Source organism: Amphibalanus amphitrite, unplaced genomic scaffold (assembly GCF_019059575.1).
Source record: "Amphibalanus amphitrite isolate SeventyFive unplaced genomic scaffold, NRLGWU_Aamphi_draft 000057F_arrow, whole genome shotgun sequence".
Classification (NCBI taxonomy): domain Eukaryota; kingdom Metazoa; phylum Arthropoda; class Thecostraca; order Balanomorpha; family Balanidae; genus Amphibalanus; species Amphibalanus amphitrite.
Window position 1 is genome coordinate 1,368,123 of NW_024881553.1, and position 14,074 is coordinate 1,382,196.

Here is a 14,074-nt window from a genome sequence, read left to right on the forward strand (position 1 = left end):
TGCACACGACGACAGGCATTTATAACATGCATATTGTATAGCGGTGACCGGGGATACGATGGAGGCCTGTGGCAGCTCTACGACCTACCGACACCAACCCGGCCCGAGCCGGCGCCGTCCCACACTCCCCGCGAGTTCGTGGCGACCCCCCTCCGGGTGTCGTACTCACACATGTCGCGCGTCCTGCCCATGGTGATATTGTCGCCGCGTAGCACCGTGACGTGCAGCACCTGGCACGAGTCGTGGTCCACCTCGAATATTTGAAACGGATCGAAATCCGTGCTGAAAATAAACAAATACAAATAATGATTAACAATGAAATTCGCGCTCGGTGCTTACTGATTACATTGTTTGTATTGTTCCTGATGTGGTGATGTATGCTCACTGCTGTGTATGTACAGTGTACACTCTTTGGGGTCTGGATTTGTACTTGCTGCTCGTCGGCGTAGGTACTTGCTGGCTGATTTTCCACTGCATAATTTGCAGTCAATATTCAATAACAGCTATACTTACGTGGCTCGTTTGTTTGTGTAACACGCCACACGGCCTCATCGGCCTCTTTGTGCGCTGCAGTTGCAGCTTACGGCACCTCTGCTGGTCTTCATTCCTTTGTTTGTCTTCTGCTCCCCAGCTGCTCGTCTGTTATTCGTGTCAGCTCGGCGTCGCTATCAGAGGTGACGTGTCTCCGACTTGAGTGACCGTCCCATGGCCACTCGGCTCTATCTTATCCCGGCGTTTGTCGGTGGATATTGTGGTATTTCCGTCAAACAAGTGCCGTAAGAAAATCTGGATATGCCCACTCAATCATTTGCGGCCTCATACTTTCGCAATGACGTATAAATTTGGGAACGACTGACATTTAGTTATGTGACGAATGGCACACGACACTTATGTGGCAGGCGCACATGGAGCAGATATCTGTAGTGCACGATTAGTGTATCAAGTTCACCAATGCAAGACTTAGTTCAGGTGATAAGAAAAGCAAATATTAAATATGAATATTGCATATAGATTCTTGAGACTGAATAAAAATTCAGATTAGAAGTTCACGGGCTGTTTCTCGGACCAGGTTAGGAGATACCCTAATTTAGATTGACCACTATTTAGAGAGGAATGAAAACGGTGAATCAAAAGTGTTGAGAATAAGCAGGTATGTACTTATAGATCCTAGTACCTACAGGAGCTGCGCTATTTTCACGTTGCTTGCTGTACGCCGCTTGACTGGTTTCACGGTATGACTGACGCAGTTTAATCTCATCAGAGCACACTACCAACGCTTGGCGTTTTAATTTAATGTCTCACCGAGAATGTTATTGTGTTACTTGATAGCCGACCATCTCCATCCCCATGTTCAAAACACAGCATAAATCTCATCCAACTGATGAGAAAACGCGAAGCAGAAGAAGATGCCTGACAAATATTTTGTTATGAATCGTCTGTTTACATGTACGTTAGGCCTGAAACTGCAATATGGCTACAATATGCAGCTGCAGTCAATGAAGTGTCGAAATGTGCTACATCGGCAGTAGCCGATAAATTCATACTGGTCGAATGTGATTCAGCGAACGCCGGACAATGCGTGACCTGTCCTTCCAGCCTCAATATCATGTGACTCTAAAATTCCCATTTATCTTCTGTAGCTGGCTTTTGATAAGACATTTATTGTGCTCAATGACGTTTATGGTGGCAGTCGCGAGCAATGCTAGCAGTGAACACAATTCTTCAACGGCAACGGCTGGACTTGGTTAGCCGTGAGCTCCCGTGTACGTTTATATCATTGTATGTGTGCAGTCGCAGGGCAAATGGCGCATATTTTGCCTATACTCACTTTTCTATTGATGAGAGGATGTTCCAGTTGGCACACATGCTGCTGTTTGGAGAGGGTCGGCCCGGAGGTCGGCCGGCCGGGCCCAAGAGGCCCCTCACTGCTGATGTGCCGGGTCGGAGTGGCTCCTCAGGCGCCGGAACCGCCTCCTCTCCCCTCTCCCCACCCTCTCCGCTCTCTCCTCCCGGCTCCAGCAACTCTGAAATGAACGCAGGTGATTTCATTTGGTGCAATATGAGCTAGCTCATACGGTGAGCTTTGGCTGTCGGTTTCCGAAGCGTGTAGGGAAGTTTATTACTTACCGCGAAGTTCCCACTGAATATGATCCTGCACAGAGCTATATGGTTGTGAGTTAATTACAAATCGGCAGCATTCCATACCTGCCGCAAAACAAAGCTTTGAGTGGACGAACATTGAACGTCTCACGTATAGACCGGACGGCTGCGCGACCCAGCTGAACGCCTTAATTACGACAGCCCGGCGCCCACCTCTGAGCTTCACTGAGACACCAGCTGGTGTCGCCGCCGACATTGAAGCTCTGTGAGTGTGTGTTGTGCTGTCGTCCACTGTCCAGTGCTGGGTCTGCAGACCGCTAGTGTCACAGAGGGCGTCCAATGGACTGGCCCTGTACATTTTGCCACTTCTGAGGGCTGGTGATTGGAACTTTTCATCCTTCTTTCTGGGGGAGCCCTAGCTTGAAAAAGCCATCCTTACCTTCAGTAGAGTTTGTTGTTAATTCGACAGTGACTAGTTTGGAGAAATGCGCTGCTTTGTAGTACCTAAATGCATCATGCACGGCTTAGGAGCATGTTCGCCCTTTGCGCATCGGCAGCTCATTGACAAAGTGACGATAATATGTAGACAGCCATCCGTTTCCATTAGGGCTGATAATCCCGGGATCGGGATCCCGGGATCCCGGGATTGTATTAATCCCGAATCCCGGGATTAGAAGCATCGGGATTTCGGGATCCCGATATTTTCCGTACAGAAACATCGTTCATAAAGTGTAGCTGATAGTAGGTATGTAAAAAAGGTAAGTGAGTAACAACGCATTACAGTGCAGTTTTATGTCCAAAGATCTTACTTACGCCGTGCAAAGTCGTTATGCACAAGTATTGGTTACATCTATATTATGATTTATAAGTCGTCCGTGCGTGCGTGCGTGCGTGTGTCATGCCTATTATGTCTAATTGCGCGAGAACGGCGCGGCGTAGCGACTTGAAATTTGGCATGCCGAATCTGTGGGCGTGGGCGGCCTTTGTATTAAAATTTGGACGCGATCGGGCCAGGGGTGCGCCGTCAGCACGTGCAAAAGGGCGCTCTCATAGGGATAGCATGGTGTCGGCGAGAGCGGCGGTCGGCCGAAAATCGGGCCGACACGGCTCACTTTCCGGCTTGATATCTCGGCAACGGGTGATTGCAGCGAGAAGCGGTTGCCACCAATGGATAGAGGAGAGATGGGCCTAGCGTATTGATATGGTTTCATAGTATAGCACGCGTCACGTGCAAGGCAGCACCCCCAGTTGTGAAAACATGACCGATTTCGTGCATTGTGACGGGAAAATCGATGCCGCTGGAAAACGGCTTGACGGAATGGAATCGGTGTGGTGCCATTTTCCAGGCAAATGTACGTGTCATCAGAGGATAGCAGATAAAAAGTGATGATCCGTACCATTTCTTTAATAATGAAAAATTGATTTGAAAATTTGATTCGCGCGGAGCGCGGTGTTCTTTACAACATCAAAACGTATTTAAAACGCTAATCAATGGCTATGAAACCTACATATTCGGAAAGAGCATTCTTTTCTGACCAATATCCATCCAAAATATTATCGAAAAGTCAATAAACTTTCGTGAAAATGACTCAAACATACGGCCGTGTTTTGTTAACGTTCAGGTATTTTTCGACAAAATCCGATCGATGGCTTATGGCCGGCAGGTCATACAACTTTTGACAATAGCTATCAAAGCATGGGCTGCAATGCACCGCCCGCCCAGCGGAATCCCAAATACTTGAAATAAGTGCTAACCAGTAAACAGTACATTTGTGTACTAGGAATAACTCAGCAGCTACTGGGCCGATTGGACTGAAACTTGGACTGTGGGTGGAGGGGGCTATAACCTGGCGATGCATGGTCATTTGTGACAGGTAGGGTGGATCGATTGCACGTGCGCACGTGAGGGGTCCATTTATACATCTCAAGAACGGCTGGGCCGATTTCGCTCAAATTTTGTACACTGATAGCGACAATTTAGAAAGGTGGCTGGCACAAGTCATCTGGAGTCTCAGTTTGCGCGTGCGCACGTGCGGTGGGCCAGTTTTATATCTCAAGAACTGCTGGGCCGATTGCGCTCAAATTTGGTACGTTACTTTAATCGAGGATGAGAAGGGTAACTATATGTGTTATCAGTAAGGTAGGGTATGGGTAGGTTAGGGTAGGGTAGGGTGGGTTTGAGTTCAATAAAGGCAAACCATGAGAAAGGCTCTAACAACCCGCAACCAGCACCAGCATAACATGCCGTTCAAACAAATATCCAACTCCGACAAAATAAGACAAAAAAATATCATAAGTTCCCACACCCAAACTCAAAACGCACAGTTATAGCGCAAAACATGCCATCTAGTGTCCTTTAAAGACCGGGGTAACTAATCCAAACTTCTCTCCGCTCCCCTGAACATTCAATATGCGTATTTGAATGTTACTACTATGCATTTCAGACCCCATGAGACCCTGTTTTTCGGCGATAATTTATTTAATATTTATCCAATTGGCTTCAAATTTTCGCACAGCACATTTCAGCTCAAGCGCCAATTTTCGCTAATATGGTCTCTTAACAAAATATCAATTGTTAGGGTACTTGTATATACCTAATTGACATTGTTTCACACCGTCTCAGCCTTCACAATGTGGCGAGAGACGAGCTCTCTCTCGGCTCATCTCTCGCTCCCCGCGACGTCCCTCGCGTACTCGGTTTAACAGATCATTTTGCACGATGACATACTATGCCGACTATCGAATTCGAGTCCATCGAGTGGGAGGAGGTCGGCCGTCTTCTCTGTGTGACTGTGGGAGCACGTCTGGTGGCTCAGTTACTGTCAGTGCCCCGTGGCTGGACGATCCATGAGGCTGGCCGGGCGCCCTGGGCATGGTTACCGTTAGTGAATAATTATTAATTACGTGCCTTTGTGATAAGCTATAGCTAACTTTGCCAAAATGTCGGATTTTGCTGAATTTAATTGCATGTAAACTGCATGTAAACGCGATTGCATGTTAACTGTCTGATGCGTTGAAACAGCGCATCCGACAGAGACGGTCACGTGCTGCTAAAGTCCTACAATCGCTCCATAACAAAATGTCGGCAGACAGAGACTGGAAAGATATTTTTCCTAGTGCCTCTCGCAAGGAAGCACAGGACTTAGTTGTCCACATGATGGAAAGATTGGGAGAACAGATGCATGATACCGAAGTAGGTGTAGATACAGAAGTGATGGACGCTGATGATCCTGAATCAGTCGATGCTCTTCAGTCGATGCTTCAACAAGCTCTAGATGAGGTTAGAGCTCCAGAGCAAGGCACCAGTTCATGCCCGTCTGGGATTAACTTTTCGCAATCTTCTCTGATGATGACGAAGGCCATAAGGAAAGAATTGGAAAATTTACCTATCTCAGGAAGGACAGGCATGGTAGCGCTGTCCTACAACTGGCTGAAGGGCATAGTTCCTACGAGTGTTGAATCGGAACGAGTGTTTTCCACTGTCGGGAATATCGTCACAAAAGTGCGGTCGAGTCTCGGCGACGAAGTCGTTGATGCACTTTGCTTCCTCAAGTGCTACTAGTACTACCGTAACAAGTGAATGTGACCAGGACATGCTGCTGGTCAGACGACCACAATCCGTAGGCACGTCTACTGTATCCTGACTCGAAATATAAACAAGAAATACAATGATCAATGTCATTCATGCTCTTATATTTGTTCGGGGTGAAGGTGTATGCCTGGTATTGTGTTTATGATGGTAAGGATGCGCAATATACATACGATATTGCAAGAAAATTCTGCTTTGTAGACAGGTTAAAATAAAAACTGCTCAATCCCGGGATCCCGGGATATCCCGGGATTGCATTTCTAAAATCCCGGGATCCCGGGATTGCCAAAAAGTCCCGGGATTATCAGCCCTAGTTTCCATCACCCAGGCTGCTGGCTGGGCTGAGCACTGCTAGCGAACTGCTGAACTGACAGGACTGACGGACTGTTGTGGACCGACAGCCTGACGGGCTGTTGGGCTGAAAGAGCTGACTGACTACTGGACTGACAGGACTGACGGACTGCTGGATCGACTGACTGTTGGACCGACAGGCTGTTGGACTGATAGACTGACAGACTGTTGGACCGACTGACTGTTCGACTGACGGCCTGCTGGACTGACAGACTGACGGGCTGTTGGACTGACGGACTGACGGACTGTTGGACCGACGGACTGTTGGACTTACGGACTGTTGGATCGACGGGCTGTTGGACTGAAAGAACTAACTTACTGTTGGACTGACGGATTGTTGGACCGACAGACTGCTATACTTACAGAGGTGACTGACTGTTAGATTTACGGACTGTTGAAACGACGGGATGTTGGACTGACGGGCTGTTGGACTGACAGAGCTAACTGACGAGCCGCCGGGCTGATTATTGGACGGACAGAGCTCTGGATTGTCGCACTGTTTGACTGAGAGGCTGACTGTCGCACTGTTGGTTGTAGACTGAGAGACTGAATGACTGCTCGACTGACGACTGGGAAAATACGTTGATTGGCTGATTGGCAGCTGGATTGATGACGAGCTTCACTGATCAGTTGTCCGTTACATGTTCAGCTACACCGCGAGTCTGGCTACCTCAGGTGCGTAATGTGCCGGGCCCTCTACCGTCAATATCGTGTGAATCACCCGAACGCGTGCACGGCCCGGGCGCCGCCTGCTCCCGAATGTCGGGTGTTTAATTCGGCAATAAAGCACCGTGAGCCGACGCTGGCATGACGGCACAGCACGCACCGCTCGTCTCGGCGGCCACAGAGCCGACCGCGGCCTCCCGGCAGCGCCGCCGGGCTCGGGCGCTGCCGACTGGGGCAGTCGGTCCCGGGATCGTGCAGTCGTAGAGCCTCGGTCTGTTCCAGAGACTAGAGAGGGGCCTTTGTAGTCTGATCTCTGGAGGGGCCTTTGACTGCAGTCTGGTCACGACGCCGGCATGGCTGCAGTCGTGGCTGTAGTCTGGTTCCGGCAGTGCTCTTTGCAGTCTAGTCACGAGAACGGCCTTTGACTGCAGTGTGGTTGTGACAGCAGCATTTGACTGCAGTCTGGACACGAGGGCGGCCTTTGACTGTAGTCTGATCCCTTGCGGTCGAGAACCGCAGTCGTACATATGTATGAGGGCTAACAGCTCCAGAACAGACGGATACCCGAGTCCCGAGGGAAATTGGCGTCCTTTACACTTACAATGGGGAGTTTCGGGTTTCATGGCTTTAGTGAAAATGCGTCCGTCACGGTCTGATGCCTACAGGGTGTTTCACTTAAAGTGTCAAAAAGTAAAAGGTCATAATGCACATAATAACAATGTTTTCTACGGAAATTTGCATACCATTTCATCCGCAATTGTTGGACATTTGAATATATAAAAACGATAGCACCGTCACTCAAACCTATTCCACATATCCGCCGCTTCTTTTGATGCACCGTTTCGGCACGTGTCCGGAGGTGCCTCACAGCCCGTTTTCATCTTCAGCGTCCAGACTGTCGGCAAAGCCTTGAATGGTGCTCTTCAGCTCCCGAAGTGATGCGACTTGAGTCTTCCTCAGCTCTGCGAGAGCTACTGACCAAAACCAGAAGTAAAACGGTGACAGATCGGGGCTTTGCGCTGGCCAGAGGCGGGCGGCGAGGCAGCTGATTTTTCGGTGCAGGAACTTCTAATCCAGCCAGTTCCTGGTGGTTACAGCCATTATAGTGGATGTTTTTGATAACTTGTAAGGCCTTGGCTATTTCTGATGTTGAAATTAGCTTCTTATTATCTTCAAAGACCCTCAAAAAGACCCTGACCTTTTCAACGGTTTCCGCCGAGAGGTGGGGGACCGTCTTTTTTGGACTGCGAACGGCATCGAAGGAACCCTTTTAAACCTCTCAAGAAGCCGTTTGAACCTTTTATAATCTGGAACGTAGCGAGGTGAGAGAATAAAACGTTTCCTGAAAAGTCGGCATACGGTTTCAATGTTTCTGATGGCACCAAAGGTAAGTGTAATTCACCCCTCCTGTTGCGGTGTAAATAACCTGTTCTTGTTCTGCATAAGGAAAAAAAAACGACTAGTAACTTTGGCCTCCTGCCCTCGCTCCATATGAGTGTAAAATATATCTTAAATGGACAAAGCATAAATGTCCAAAAATTTGCAACCAAGCCACGTGCGCAACCACGTGATTTGCATATATAATATAACTTTAATAGGCATTTACTTTTTGACACTTTTAGTGAAACACCCGACAAACAGGAATAATGGCGGGAATGTGTGTGCTGAAAAAGCAGCAATGTATGTATAAAGTTAATTAAGTCTCAAACCGATTGTTTCTACGCATATTAAAATATCCAAACCCAAAGTCATGGAAAAAGCCAAAAGAATTCATCATATAAGAATCCATCATCTCGATGTTCGAAAATCGATAGTTTACTGGCATGCTATCCTTATTAGATTTATCGGTGATCGAAGTTTCCGTAGAGGTTCAGCTGCCGAATAAATGACCTAACACTTCTCTGTCTCATCCACTTGAAGGGACTAACATTGCCGTTGCGAGTTCATCGATTCAGTCGTGGCGTGAGGCCTACTCATGAGTGTTCACTACTCAGCGCTCATACCACAGCTGACATCACTTGTTCACCGATGACACCGATGACATCATTGTTCACCGCGTCACTCGATCTACTTTGTCTGGGGCGAGGCTCACCCGACCTCGGTAGCTGTTTCATCGCATCAAAGGGAAGACGGGCGATCAATCCAGAGGCGTAGGGTAGACCGGGGCAAGTCGCCCCGCCGAGGTAAAACGCCTCACCGATGTTTCTCGGAACTGGCAAGGTTCTGAGGAAACATCCTCTCTTCAATAAAACGTGCACTATATGATCATTATCTGAGCAGACTGGAAAGAAATTGTGATAACTCTTTAGGAATATATAGCCAAAAATGTGTTTTTAGAGTGATTTTTATGTTTTGTTGTCTGATTATGCATCATGGCGTTCTTTTGTGGTCCACATCAGGTTAACGACTTTTATGTATTTTGAACAATTATTGTCTAACGCTTATAATGCCGGGTTGGTTCGTATTAAATTATGTCTTGCTGGAGCGCAAGGCGTTGTTCTCTGACCAAACTACGTAATGGGGTAAAACGCCCCAGAAGGTCGCGGGGCAAAACGCCGCATGGGGCGTTTTACCTCACGTGTTGTTCGGACTACCCACTTCCTAATGTTCGGTAGCTGGCGAACGGTAAGTTCTTATGCATTTATATGCATTTTTCTCAGCAACTGCATGGCAAAGAAAGTATTTGGTTAACATTTGCATTGCAATAATTTATTATTTGGCCTTATGAGGCAGGTGAAAAACCTGCTCATACAATAGCGTCATAACTGAACACCTGATATGATAGAAGGTGCTAACTTCAGTGACGTGCCTCCAGAGGTCTAACGAACCTCTCATATAATATTTATTCATCTACCATGTTAAATCTTTAATTTAGAGTATGGGGCTTCTTGCCCCAGGCCGTGGGGCGTTTTGCCCTGGGGTTGGGGCAAAATGCCCCATTTGCAGTTGTTTCAGAAATCACTTGCTAGCTGGGAGTCCGATCATAAGTAAATGAATTTGAGGGGTGGAATTTAAAGTAAAATGTCCAAAGAACGCATTGAGCACAAATTTGACCTTCCAGATGATGTGGGACAATAGATATGTAGCAAAATAAATTATCTGGGGCGTCTTGCCCCAGGCTACCCTACGTAAACAGCAACAACCGTCAAAGACATCCCGGTGAGCTTTCAAATAAGGTCCATCCCCTCCAACTCGGCCCCTGGGTCACGTAGCGGCAAACGATTAGCGGCTTTTAAACTTCAAAGGGTCGTTATAATCATTCTTATAAAACTGTATAAGGTCCTTTCAAGACAGGTCACCAGACATCATGAAATGGTAAATTTCCCCGATATTTATGTTTTAACAATTGGCTCCCTACTTATTGTAGTCAGATTTGTTTTGTCTGTCTTATCGCTTAAATCTCTTAAATGAAAAACGTACATGGAAACCTCAATAGTCAACCCTTAAAACAGCCGAGCTGAAAATATCATCTTCCTTTTGATTTTACTTCAAAGCTTTCTATTCATTTCTTTTGCTCGTCTTGTGCCGTATTTATTTGTGCACGTAAAGTGATCCGGGAGGCTTAAATAGTCTGGCTATAAGAGTTAAAACGCTGCAAAAATGCGATAATTTGATGTTTTTTAATACTGCTAGCAGGCAACAACGTGGTCAGACTTTGTCTCATGGTAAAGGTTTGGCCTCAAGAAGCAATAACCATCAAAACAGAAAATGTATGCAATGACTTTTGACATGGTTTATATGGCAATACGTAACATTATTTTTTTTAAAAATAAGGATGCATTCACCAGGGCCTCGTTTCATAAAGCGAGTCCGTAACTTACGCCGGTTTTTGGGTTTGTATTGCATGCGCATGTGAAGCGATAAATTTATTTCCCCTTCTCCCTTATGTTCTTGCTTGCAAGATAAATAAATTCAACGATTCAAACTATCGTAATCGCTTCACATGCGCTTGCAATAGGTACAAGGCCAAAAACCGCCGTAAGTTATTGAGTCGCTTTATGAAACGAGACCCAGGACGCGTCCAATTTCTGTTAACTATCTGAATGCGTATGTAGAATTACAAGCCCACTAAAATAATCTCAGGTTAAGGTCATAGCCCAATCTTAATAGACAATCAACGAACACTGATCACTCACATGAAGCCTGACATCTGAGGAGTAACTGCAACTTATAATAAAAAGGCCGCGAAATTGATCCGACCTTCAGTCACCACTCACCTGTATCGAAAATTAAATGTGTATGCCTACATGTCTCATGCACCCTATTTCTTTATGACTCGTTGATAGTTTCAAAGGAATATGTCGGTTGTTTGGTAGTTGGTCGGTCCGTTGCGTCGGTCGGTTGGTCTGTCTACCTTTCTGCCTGTCGGTCGGTCGGTCGGTCGGTTGTTTGGTCTGTCTGTCTGTCTTTCTGCCCGTCAGTTGGTCAGTCATTTGGTCCGCCTGTCTTTCTGCCGGTCGGTCGGTCGGTCAACACGCACCCGGACACGCACCTGGATCTCCGGAATGGGATCTCCTGATCCTGGCGGGGCTGGAAATACGACTGTTTCCACCTGATCACTGCCCCACCGTCTGCCGGCGTGCGCCGTGCGCGGCGGAGGCTGTATCTGCACTGGCGCTCCGACAGCCGCGAGAAGGCGACTGTATGGGCGACTGTACGGGCGGCCGGCGTCGCTCAATGCCGGCCTCCGCCGCGGTCGGCAGGTGGCGTCTCACTCACCTGTGCTCACCGGGATCACAGCGTCCGACGGCGGCCCACGGCAATGTGGGACCGGCGGGCACCGATGGCGGGATCGAGTGCGCACCTAAGGACCGGAGCTGCTAGCCACGCGTTACATCTCATATGATCAGTGCGTCTGCATTACAGCTCGCTTCACACTTATCGTGGTGGCGGTCTTTTTTCAGCCAGACGCTAATCTTTTGGGTTATGAGTGAGGACACCGCCGAACGCTCAGCGCTCACGTAATCATAAAAGTTCGTCTGTTGAATTCCGACCGGCTATCTTATCGGCCCACTGCAAACACCGACTATTGTAGTAGATTGTAGTAAGCTGTTGTAAGGTTTCGTTGGTTAAGATGTCATTCAGCTAGATATTGACAGGTGCAAAGACGCAGTGCAATGAGGAAGGGGAATCGATGCCACTTCGACATGTCAAGAGACAAGAGCGTTGTCAGAGATGTCAGTGTTAGACAGACATGTAAGGATGTGTCGGAGGTGAAGTAGCTAAGTGATCAGTAAAGCGACTATATTTAGTGCACTATTACAACCAACATCCATATGAGCATACCTAAAGGAATTTCATAATACATTTTTAATGTCAACAACTATAGCATAGAATATAAAATAAACATACCTTTTATGTCCATTAAACAATGGCCTAAATAAATTACCGGAAAACCCTAAACGGAACGATGAGGGTAATGCTCCCTAACCCCTTACCTACGTTCATCACGTCCATGAGCGTCATAATGTTCATGAGCACCACGAGAATGCTGTTTCTATTATACCTATGTAAAATGTACGTCTTACCTGATGTATCTGAAGAGAACAGATGCTTCGGTGGCCATTCAGGTGACGAATGAGGAGTGAAAAATAAACTGCTTGAACATAGTAATGTTCAGGCACAGCTTCTTTATATCCACAGGTATTTATAGATGTTCACTTCCATTTGTAAGCACCAAGAGACCACACTTTTCTCACACTTTAGTATTTGCCGCATATTCGAAGGCTGCCGACCAAAACTGCATCGGTCAATGACCTCACACGTTTTTCTGTGCGGCCCGTCTCTGCAGCCAGACATGATGAAATACAATGCTGAAGAGCATGAGGAGCATTGGCCTGATAATAAAAATGTGTTGTCAAAATATTAGATAGGAAAGAAAGACATTTTTAATCCCAGAGCATTATTATTTTGCGTTGCAATAGGTACTCTATTTACCTATGATTTTTGGTAATGTAGGCCAAGTATAATGACACGTGCATTCATTCATATATCCCTTTCCTTTGTTGCAGACCCAATACGCAACCGCGGGACAATTTCGCGCAATCTGTCTTTAAGCGTGGGAATAACGTATTATTCTTTGAAATATTGTTGTACGTGTACATGTCATCGTAAACTGGCAAAAATAAGGCGAGCCGTAACACTATGATAGATGTCTTTAAACAAGAACGTAAACAGTAAACACCGAAAAATCGTCTAAAGTGAAGAAAGTCCCAATGTTTTCTTCGGCCTGTTAACCGTCCCGCCTGCAGACCTGTCCTATCTGCTCGCAGTTTTACTATAGGTACGTACATTAATTCATGATATTATCTTCCATCGAAACTGTCATTATTTTATCCAGTCTCAAGAATTTCATGGAAAAGTGTCAATGAAAACATTGCAGAATTATTAACATATACGTGATCATCAATTAGCATTAACCGCTGTTCCTTCCTTACATTTTTGCTGCACTTTTTACTAGGCACTCGACCCTACTTTTGTCAGTTATTTGATATATCCGTCTGTCAGCGATCAGCGACGAAGCGGACCTCTCGCCGGCAGAGTGCGTTCAGCGGACACTCAGACACGCTCGTGTCGGGGCACTCGGGCGGGTAGACGACCCTCGACACTCGCACTCACCTTTATAGACTTGGAACGGTGAGAGGATCGAGCCCGCTCCTAAAAGCGCGATGTCCGACTGCAAGTTAAACGCATGGATATAAGTGGTTGCTTTGTGACTTTAGGCTTAGACGTACTTTACAAATTGCAAACTCGCACAGTGTGTCATCACTCCCTCTGCACACAGCTATACCTACCGTTTAGACGGGTGCGCAGGGGGCCGGGGGGGGGGGGGGCGATAGAGAGGCCGGTGGGCTGTGTGCGTGACTATGTACCGCTCACGGCCGGATGCTGGTGGAAAACACGGGATATTGAGCTCTGGGGACCACCACCAAAGCGGGAGGGGATGGGATGGAAGAGAAGAGAGGAGGGAAAATGGAAAACAAAGGGAGATAGAGATAAAGAGAGGAAGAGTGTACATACAGAAACTAAGAAAGAAAGGCAAAGCGAATTACGGGTTAAAATGTTAAATAAGGCGTAATATATAAAAATAATTGTGTAAACATTAAGTAATAATCGATAATATGAATTATAATACATTAATAATAAACAGGCAAGTAAACCATACTTGACCCAAAAACAATAGCACATGATTGGAACATTAAGGATAACAAAGGCATGCAATTTTTCGTCGAAGATAACTACTGTGCCTACCGCCATGTCTGTGCATCAACATCCACACACATTCTGTTGCTACAGACCGCCTCTAACAGTGCATTAGAGATCATGACTTTTAGAGCAGCGACCAGCGAGAAGCTCGCTAAATAATGA

General features: G+C 46.7%; 1 protein-coding gene across 2 annotated transcripts in view; it reads right to left on the reverse strand.

Moving 5' to 3' along the window:
• The window catches only part of LOC122378262 (cytosolic phospholipase A2-like), a 32,343-nt gene extending 19,676 nt beyond the window's left edge, over window positions 1-12,667 (reverse strand). Inside the window, exons 1-3 of one of the 2 annotated variants that reach the window (XM_043359126.1) lie at window positions 12,235-12,667; window positions 1,829-2,024; window positions 170-282 (exon numbers count right to left, since the gene is read on the reverse strand). In XM_043359126.1, coding sequence (XP_043215061.1) covers window positions 170-282; window positions 1,829-1,866 — 151 coding nt within the window. In that variant the 5' untranslated portion in view covers window positions 1,867-2,024; window positions 12,235-12,667. Of the gene's footprint in view, window positions 1-169; window positions 283-1,828; window positions 2,025-11,198; window positions 11,351-12,234 lie in introns of those variants that run through there. The other variant, XM_043359127.1, reaches the window with a different exon arrangement.
• Window positions 12,668-14,074: the final 1,407 nt, after the last annotated feature.